This window comes from Notothenia rossii, assembly GCF_949606895.1.
Source record: "Notothenia rossii genome assembly, chromosome: 2".
Lineage (NCBI taxonomy): Eukaryota > Metazoa > Chordata > Actinopteri > Perciformes > Nototheniidae > Notothenia > Notothenia rossii.
Genome location: NC_136904.1, coordinates 15,032,185 through 15,042,551, shown reverse-complemented (window position 1 = coordinate 15,042,551; position 10,367 = coordinate 15,032,185). Strand labels below are relative to the sequence as shown.

General features: G+C 42.4%; 1 protein-coding gene across 1 annotated transcript in view; it reads right to left on the bottom strand.

Moving 5' to 3' along the window:
• Positions 1–843: 843 nt before the first annotated feature.
• elp4 (elongator acetyltransferase complex subunit 4) overlaps positions 844–10,367 on the bottom strand; it is a 52,001-nt gene continuing 42,477 nt past the window's right edge. The window contains exon 10 of the mRNA XM_079665145.1: positions 844–1,644. Within this exon, the coding sequence (XP_079521271.1) occupies positions 1,516–1,644 (129 nt within the window). The 3' untranslated portion in view covers positions 844–1,515. The remainder of the gene's footprint in view (positions 1,645–10,367) is intronic.

The window sequence follows — 10,367 nt, the reverse complement described above, 5'->3', positions numbered from 1 at the left end:
TTATTATTAAACTGATAATGTACACCTTCGATGGTCGCAGTACTTGAAAATGATGCACTTTCTGAACTTACTGAACAAGTCAATCCGGAGCGTGGTGAAATTCAGATGTACAATCTGTAAGAAACTGCAGTATGTCAACATAAACAAATGCCAAAATGAATTGATTCTATTTGATTCCACCTTTACAGTGTACCCTGAATATGTCAGCTCTTGCACAACAACTTCTTGGAAAATATTTGTTATCTTGACAACTCAAGCTTTTGCTCACCTGTATAAGTGACCTGTGTATGTCATCTCTCTTTCTCATACACCCGATATAAGCGCACTTCATTCATGCATGAAACTGTCAGGTAACACTACCCTCTCGCAACACGTGCTGCAGATGGTTACCAATGCTGCCAGTTTTCGCAGGCAGAATTATTCAAACTGGCATCAACAGCAGACTGAGGAAAAGAACAATGAAACATTTAATTTTTCATGTTGTTTTTTTCTCCGTTTCTCCATGTCACCATTTGACCTAATTTGTTCTTTTGGGCTTGTCATGGCAAAGCAGCTCATCCAGCAAACACGCCTGATGAGGTGTGAAGCCTGCACCCAAATCCAGCTCTCCTACCCTCTGCCCACATTCCTCCCGAGCTCTCCAGCTTAGTGGAGGTGGACGTCACTCACCGGCACCGTCTCAGGGTCAGATGGAGGCATTCCTACTCCAACCTGAAACCAGCGATGCAGACCAGAGTCATTCATAACACACTCACTTTACATCCTCTCACAGTCTCAGAGGCAGTCAACATTTCCTTTTGGTGTTGAGGCGCAGTGAAATAAAAAATGCATAAAGAGCATATATTGTGTTCTTTGTATTTATTTTATTTTATTTGACTAAACAAAAGCACATTTCTTTGCATTATCGAAGAGAATAAACCGCTCTTGTGCAAGGTGGAGCTAGGCAGGAGTGGCCATTTGTGTTTTGTACAGTATTCTCAGAGCCTGGGAGAATGCAGATGAATTATTTAATGTTTACCAAGAGTGAGAGTCTTTGAAGACTACAAAATATTCCGTGATTACACTTTCCTCAAAATCCCCACAGACAGAGAACAACAATGTCCCAAATCTTAAATAACCCTACATTTTTTATCATGTAATGGGTTCTAGTTATCATACCATTCATTTATATTTATATAACATTTCAAAAATACCAAAAGGTATTATATTTATTTTCTAACTTAAAGTGAAAATATAAATCATTGGCCAATAAATTCAGTTAAATAAACTCATCTTTATTCTTGGAATGTGCAAAAAAATTGTGTACTGCTTTATTTAAAAAATGAAATGATGAGACAAAGCACTGTGGATGTTTAGATCTTCACCCCTGGCTGGGACAGTTGGCAGGTGGTAAAGGCTGGCAGGGTTATCGAGGTTGACATCATGTGGGCAAGGGAACAACCTGGTCGCCATGGTAAAGAGGACAACGCCACGGCGTTCCAGGTGTGGGTTGCCCGTGGCGACTGTGTGGGAGCGCTAGAAGTCCAGGTGTTTGTTGCCGGAAGAGCCGGAGCCACAGGCTGAGGCCACCGTTGTCGCTCCTGCCAGCTCCCCCCTGCTCACACGACTCACCGTGTCAGACAAGTCTGGAGGCAAGTGCAGTCGCTACAGAAATCAGAGAGGGAGAAAAGGGAGAGAGAGAGAGAGAGAGAGAGAGAGAGAGAGAGAGAGAGAGAGAGAGGGGGAGGGAGGAGGGCAGCGTATTAGATCAGGTTGTTCGGAGAAAAAAGAAAGCACTACAGTGGATCAACATACAGTAGATGGTACACTTCAGTGATGTTTATTCACAGAGAGCCATGTTGGGTTGAAATTGCATTAGATGCTTCAGCACTCCCCTCAGCCCGGCATGGTAGAGCAAACCTGCGAGCGAGCTGCTAAATGCTTCAGAGAGCTTTGGGGTCTGTTACAGCTCACAGGGAATATGTGTGTGTGAGGTAGGGGCGTTTAGAGAAGTTGTGTATGGACAACAACAGTGTGCATTTATGAGTCGAGGTAAGAAAAAGTGGGAGTTCAGACAGATGTGAATGCAAAATCTGGATGTGTTTGCACTTGTGCTTCGTTAGTAACACACCTGATTATTAGTCTAATTAGTCATTAGAATCAAGTGTTTTTGCTGTTTCATAAAGCTTATCTATGGAGCAGCCCTGTGCCAACTCATAGCACAAAGACGCTAAGAGGTTAATAAGGGCCACTCATGTAAAGCCCCCTAACACCAACACGCTAACTACTATAAAGCTTAAGAGGGGGCTACACTGCTCGGCTCCCTCCAGGAGCCACGAGAAAGGCCGCTAGTGGCACTCAACCAACAAAGTCTTGAAGAGGTGCTGAGAGCGTGAGAGGAGGTGAAGTATCTCCAGAGTCAAGGGGACACCCGACAATGGTGTTGAGTAGCATGTTGCTCGAGTGTCTATCGAGGAAGTTGAATCAGAATACTGGCATCCCGGTTACAAGAGAAGTTAAACCCTGTAATTTGCCCCTGAAAGAATCTGCCATGACATCTGACACCCATTGGTCAAAGCCTCCCACCCCAGCCCTCTAAACCTTCCCTGCCCACCACATCCTTACCCCCTCCAGACATGCAGCTTTAGAAGAGCCCTTCCACTCCCACAGATACTTATCTTTTTCTTAATGACTAGGTGTTTGGGCACAGGGTTTAACAGCGTCATTACTAAGAGATCATGCAGGACAACGTAACACTCTTCACCCCTCTAGGGTAGACTACTTCCTCCATTTGCTTAATACTGTCTTTTTAAGAGCATTGAAACGGCTCAGTCTGAACTGCAAAATGTTTTTACATCCCTGATTTTCATGTCTGATATGAAGCTTTGTTCTCCTACTTCTGTAGATAACAGCTCAGAGGCGCGACATGCTCAAGTGGTCTCTTTTCTGTCCAACACATTGCCTTTGTGTGTGTGTCAGAAGACTGTTTGTCAAGCAAGTATAGAGGAAACAAGAGGAGTCTTTACGTAGCCCTGCAGATTATCTGGGGCAGGTGAGCTCTGAGACATTGTGAAGGACCTATAATTTAATGTAAGATGGTAAAGGTAAGGTTACAAAGGACGTATAGAGGCACAGATGGAAAATGCCATTGGGAGAAAAGACAAAAAAATACCATATTTAGCATTTACTTTCTCTTGTGACACCCATAGAAATGTTTTTATTATCAAGTTGCTAAAAACACAAATGATAAATTAGGTAAAGTTCTCCCTGTATAACCCTTTCTCTGATTCCCTCTCTCGCTCTTTAACACACAAACACACACATCTATGCAAACTCAAATATTGGCCTTGAGGGGGCCTCCAGAAGCTCCAGCTTCCACCGCTGCCAAACCTCACCTGTGTAACCTTTCGTGTCTTCAGCTCACTCGAGTGTGATTGAAAAAGAAAAACAATGCATTGATCAAGCCCGGACTCAGTCCTGCTTAGTGCACTGCAGCGGAAACATGGCAGAGAGAGGGGTAGGAGAAAAATCAATCACATATACATCACCCCCAGTGGGTGAGTAAAAAAAAAGACATCACACCGTTGTCTGGCTGTCACGCACCCATGGGCCTGGCTACACTGTGTCTGTTTGGCTCTGAGCTCTGTAAACCCACTGAGCATGTGCGGAGCGAAGGTCAAAGCAATCCAGAAGTGCAGCTCCACTCCTCTAACCTTTGAGTTCAGGGGCAGATAAAAACAATCAATGATAACATCAAAGTTGGAGGGAGGAGCAGACAAAACCAATCGATCGGTTTGACACACAGAGGGAAAATGGAGCCCAGTAACAGTCAGAAACCCTCCTGTTCATCAGTGACAGCCAATACAAGGGCTGATAACTGTCATTGGTTATCAGGGCCATGAAAACTTACTTTATTCAGTTCATTTCAGTTATACTCCAAATAAACTGCTTTCATACCAATATCGATGCAAGTGAACTGTTCCACACAATCCAATACAAATATTGAGATTCATTTTGTCTACGATTTTGAAATTTACAACCAAATATTCGATGGCTGCCAACTGCGGGTGGGCATAACTTTTGCATTGACACCAAATGAATGGAGGTCAGCGTAGGACCTAGACAGACATAACCAGGGAGGCTCTGAGTCTGCTTCCCTACGACCTGCACACTCCATGATGTAAACAAGGACATCCGGAAAACCCTCAGAGGCATAGTGGGGTGTATGTGTGTGAGAAGTCTTTCTGTGCTGCCTGGCAACCTTCATGAGAGTGGAGAAAGAGAGAGAGAGAAAAAAAAAAGAGGGGGTCGTTGGATGGGAGTGAATGGCGGGAAAATATACCATTGGCTGTGGTGCATTGGTGGAGTTGGGGTGGGGGAGTTTGTGAAAATGGATGTGTGCCACAAGGCTAGTGTGAGTATGTGTGTTAGAGTTGTGATGTTAGTGTTCCCTCCCTGGTGGCGGACGGGGGTAAAGGTCTGTGGTTCAGCTCCGCTCCACAGCCAGAGGGGCTAGGGCCATGCTGGCAACAGGGTGAGGGGTGACAAAGCTCCAAACGAGCGCTAAGCACTTGAAATGAGCCCTTAGGACCAGCCCACAGACTAGCTTTGGCTAAGAGGGTTACTAATATCACCCTACAATGGACAATTCCCTTTGGTTTACTCGACGCCCCAAAGACACGGTTCTTAAGGAATATGGCGTTTAATGCTGCTTGTAAGCGGTCATTCGTAATCTCTGCATACAGCATATCACGTCAGCTTTTTACGGCTGGTAAAAGTGACCAAATCAAAGCATTTTACATTTGTATTATGTCTTGGTTATAAGTATTACAATGTTATGTAAGTGCATTATATTTTCCAAGATCCCAACGTACCAATTTCTCCAGTGGAGATTAAACAGGACCTACTCAACACAAAGCAGCACCATCAAAGGCATTCCACTGCTGGTAACGGCTTGCTAATGACTGGAGTATTAGGTGCTAATTTAACGAGTCATTTCTTCCATAGAGTTTGAGCCACACTTTCAAATGGCCCGTGTCACTGTGCAGCTTAGAACTATGGGATACCCAACACCTTGTTGGAACACATGACGAGCGTTCGGGCTGCTCAAATCAGATTAGCCCACGTTGGAACATGCTCATGGAAGTGACACGATATTTACCATAAACAACTACTTAACACAATCATTGTAGTAATTTTGTCAGCACATTATAAGCTCTATTGAAATCCTTGAAATGAGAAAAACTGAACATTGTTTCACTAAGCTGAAGTCATAATAATCACAAAGTAAATGCTGACAAAGTAATCTGGCTATATGCTGTGAATGCATGAATAAAAAGTTCCAGTTTTTGTATTGATGGAGGGGACACTAATATACTTTAAAAAAAAAATACCATCAATGGAAAAGTCCAGTATTCATGGGCAGTGGTCACATTGGAGGTGATACCTTTTGCCAATTCCATTTCCCTGAGCAACACAGCTGCAGTGCAGTCACTGTAAACTAATGTGAACGTCTGTCCATGACACCAGGTCAATGTCCTCTATTTCCAGTCCTATTTCTACAACCAGCCAAGGGTCAAAATGGTAGCAAAACAAAATTGGCAGACATTTTCCAGACTTGCCTATCTATCCATTCTCTAAACCAAGCTGAATCACCTCCCAGTGTCGTAATCCTTCACACCTCTAAAGTTACACTGCATTGTGTGGGAAATCATTTGCTGATCCTATAGGAACTAGTTTTAACTTCAGCACACCAACATCCACATAATGAGGCGATGTGCTTTCCTATTGGATAAGCAAACTATCTTCACATTTACGCTAGCAATTCCACAGAATACTTCCGCTTCCTTACAAGATGTAGAAAGAAACCTGCATAAATCCCATCACTTTGGTAATTCTAGCCCACCTGCACCTAACAAAAGCTGAGAAGAAGCTTTGCCTTCCTCCTCTTTTTCGCGATAACAAAGAGTGCAACACGATCCCTGGCCTTGCCCTAAGAATAACCTGTTAACCGGGAACATTTTAATCCCTCAGGTTTTGTCATTTTTGGAATTTAATTGGTTTTATTCACTATTTTTGTGAAAAGTAAAAAAAAAAGTAAACACATTTATCTTTATGTCCGATATTCTACCTGCAACCCTCACTATTTAAAGCATGTTATGTTGGCGATTAGGGATTTAAAAAACGAATCAATCAATTTAGCTTAGGCTGAATCTGTATAAAGAATAAAAATAAAGATAATAAAATACATTTTATAAAAGTAAAATGTAAGGGTGGGTACATTTTATCATGGTCATGAGTGAGAGGGGATGAAAGAAACAAATGTAAACTACACTGGAGCTCATCTCGAGTTTCTTTTTGGTAATTGGGTGCTGGTCACCTGCCTGCCATGTCACCTGCTGCCTGATCCGGGATAATCTGAGAGGCATACAGACAGTCAGGCAGACAGACCGGCAGAGAGACAGATACAGAAACAGGCTCCTCATCTCTTCTGCTTCACGGTTAATGCATCTGACAGAGTAGGCAGCATGCAGGCAGAAGGATGAGTAAGCATTGCGAGTGTAATTATATTCCCAAACACTGGAAGAACAGGATGGGACTAATATTTGAATGAATTTCATTAAAAGTCAGCATGTCCAAGCAGGAAATTGATTGGTTGACAATATTTCAAGTTTTTTTTAATACCTAATGGAATGTTTTTTCCAGTTCTCTGGAACAGCTATCTCCTCACTTACCCTTCACGCTCCAAAGACTGATGTAAAACAGCATTTGATAGTATCTGTCATGTTACTAAACATGACATGCATTGGAATCAGTTAGCTCTGCCATGCTTCTGAATTACCAAATAGACAAACAAGGGCCAAAGTGTAACTGCACTGTAACAACAACTTGACTTGTTATCTCCGTCGTCATCATCTTCAACTGAACCCTCCTCTGGGGGCATCTGCGCAGGGCCTGACAAGAGCTTTGACAGGAGAAGCAGCGTGGGGCCATTTTGTCTCTTTTCAGTTCGGTTTTGTTTCTCTTTGGAGGGCAGTGTTTGTATGGACCGTGGGCGTTGTAGGGTGAGGGGGCGAGGGCACATTGACCCCACTGTTGGAGGGTAGTAAGAGGGGGGGGGGCTTAGTTGGTGTTATGGACTTGGGCACAGTCAGGGAGTGCTGGTCCGCCCCTGGAGTGACATGGTGCCTGGGGAGAAAGGGGGGGGGGGATGTAGGGCGTAGAGTACAAACATGTCTAAGTGCTGCCTTCACTACAGATAGGCCCATAGCAAAGAGTGAGGCTGCATGGGTTATGACAGCATATCTGGGGGACCTCTTGTGCCCTCCACCCCTCAAACACACATTTTACGCCTCGAACCATGACTCTGATACAAACGTCCTCAGGTTAAAACGTCACTGACACTTTTGGTAAAAGCAGATTTTCTAGCACTAAATAGATGCCCTGCTACAATAATCACACTTTGGAGAAATATGCACAAGGCAATAGCTTCGCACACTATTAAACTGAGTATATGCAAAGTAGTCCTTTAGGGTCTAGGCCACTTTGCGTTCGATTCTCAATAAAAATGACCATGCCAAAGAAAAAACAGTATAAGAAAGCAATGTTTTAAAATTTGCATCATCAAATGGCGGACTGCGGTTCAGACATGGACACATTGATGGTTCTATTTGGACCTGTGATCAAATCCTGATAAATTAATTTGAACAAATAATGTGCATGAGAATGGGACTAAACTAAACTAATCGCAGGGCGTCCTTCTTTATAGAAGCCGTTCAGCTTAGCATAGCATTAACACTGGAAACAGCTGGCCTGGTTTCATTTAAATGTGTGTTTTTAAATGGTTTTAAGCAAAACGAATTCTCGGTTGGTAGCAATGACTTCCTAGTATCTTAACATGTTTCTTGGTAATCTCACAGTAACATAAAGGAAGCAAGGGAAAAGGGAACATGTTGACATATTTATTTGAGATCACTGTTCTGACTGGCTGTGTCTCTGCTTCAGTCACCAAAAAATAAAAGCAAGAGCATTACCAAGGATATTTTTGTCATGTATTATTCATCGTTTTTCTGTGTTGCACTCAGTCGACAAGTGCACACACTGATGTAGAAAAGCAGACAGACAGACTCACACTGCCACTTGCCTATGCATGTGAAACACAAAGGTATTTACAACATGAGCACACAAAGCTGGCCAGTAAAGCTAGGGTTTCCTTATCCCAGCCTGCCTTCCAACAGAACATCCTATTTCTCCTGTTGTCTCCTCTTTTGCACTGTGAACGAGTTCAGCAGTTTACAAGCATGACATTTGGCAAAGCGAAAGGTCGTCTGGAGGTTACTGTGTCAGCCTGGGTAAGTGGATGACCCCTTCTGAGGGTGGGGGCGATCACACTCACTGAGGAATGATCTATTGTTGTGCTATCAAAAGACCACCACACCAAAACTGGATATACTATGACAGAAGGCAGAATATTTGATATTATCATTTAAATTACTTCCTGAATCAACATGTTGATGTTTAAGCTCCCAGCACAAGTCTGTAAACCTCATCTCCAGCAACCTTCTTACTGAGGGAGAGTCCTGCACAGAGTTATATGGCATTTGAAGGCCAACACTGAATAAGAATTTAGTTGAAAAAATACCAACTGTTCTCTATTGCTTTGTGCATCAATTAATATTGCAGAATGACATTTATGTATAACATCTATTTAAAATTGCCATAGAGTTGAGACGATAGAACAGTGATTCTTTCACGTTCAGGATTATGTTCTCAAGCTCAAAAGTTTTTTAATCTTTTGTAACAATCCAAGCAATCATATGGATCATGCACACAACTTGGAAGCCGATATGTTTCAGCATTTGTGAAGTTATTGTGTCTCAGGATTTTTACATCATCACTCAGCAAAAAAGAAGGACAACATTTATCAAATATTTCAGAAAAGTTGAAGAAAACTGAAGTAATAACACATTTCTCTGTAACTCAAGACAGGAAGAGAAGATTTAGTTAGATTAAGATAAGTGATTTAATAGGGTGAAAGCATCATTATAGATCTGTTCTGAGTAAACCTAAGGAAGATATATAGCTTTGCAATACCAAACACTTGCGTAAGACCATGTGCTTACGCGTTTGTAATACTTTTGATGTCTTTGTGGTGGTACGTCTGCATGAGAGTGTGTGTATGTTTGCATGCATCCGTGTCTGTTGGTCCGCCCGGATGAATAAAGGGGGGTGGTATAATCCATCACCAGTTGATAGTCCTCACAAAAAAGGAGCCCTTTTTGCTGAGAGGACAGCCCTTGTGTGGACAAAGACCACCATACTGGGGACTTCATAGGACCCAGCTGAAAAGGTGTTGCCCAGAGTAACCCCATTCACATTAACAGGCATGCTGGTCAAAGCCAGTCATTACTGCTGACTTGGACCAGCCGGGCCACACATAGACCAGCCTAGAGCCTCTAAGGCCATTCACTCCACATCAGCCCCCAGGCACACAGCCTGAACTCTGCCACTGGGGAGCATCTAGAATTGTTACCATTCAATTGGACTGTCCGTCTTGAGAGCTTCAATATACGCAGCCTTTGAACAGATGCATGAATATACAGTTTTAAAGGGATAGACTCTGTGGCTATTCATTAAAATGTGCAATGTGTGGAAAATAATGTGGCAATATTGAATATAAATAGAAAATCTTTAATTGTTCAGTATCTACTTAATCTGTGCTTCAAACAGCGGTTCCAACATGATTTCTTGGGTAATAATCAACAAAGCAAGATACAGAACTTATTTAAGACTTTTAGTACAAAGAGACGCATACGAACTTCTGGTGCTATAATACAACAACAGCAACCAATTATCACAAAGATCTCAACAACCTAATGTAAAAGAGACAAGTCTGTTCAAGACATAACAAATATAATGTCTTTCTTATGAGATGTAACTGCTACCTCCGCGACCCGACCACGGATAAGCGGGAGAAGATGGATGGATGGATTATGAGATGTAAGCCATGCTCAGGTATTCACACATGTTCCCCTTTCAATTGTTATGTGTTACACTCTGAAATGATGGTCACCTCTTTCAAGGCTTAATAAAAGGAGAAAACAGCTGATGTGTTAGCAATGGACTTCGGTGTGCACTGAAATGCTTCATTCCCCTAAAACACCGAACTCCTAACTGCCTTCAGAAAAACCCAAATTTGACATATTTTCTGTCACTGATGCATCTTGCAATACAACATAGAAACACTGAAAAAAGGAAAAGCTGAGCCATAAGGGACACAATGCTAAATAAAAATGTTGAAACTTCTTGAATATTCTTCAACCAAATAGCAAATCATTTTTAATATAGCTACTTAAACTTGACCTTTGACAATCACACACACACCTCTC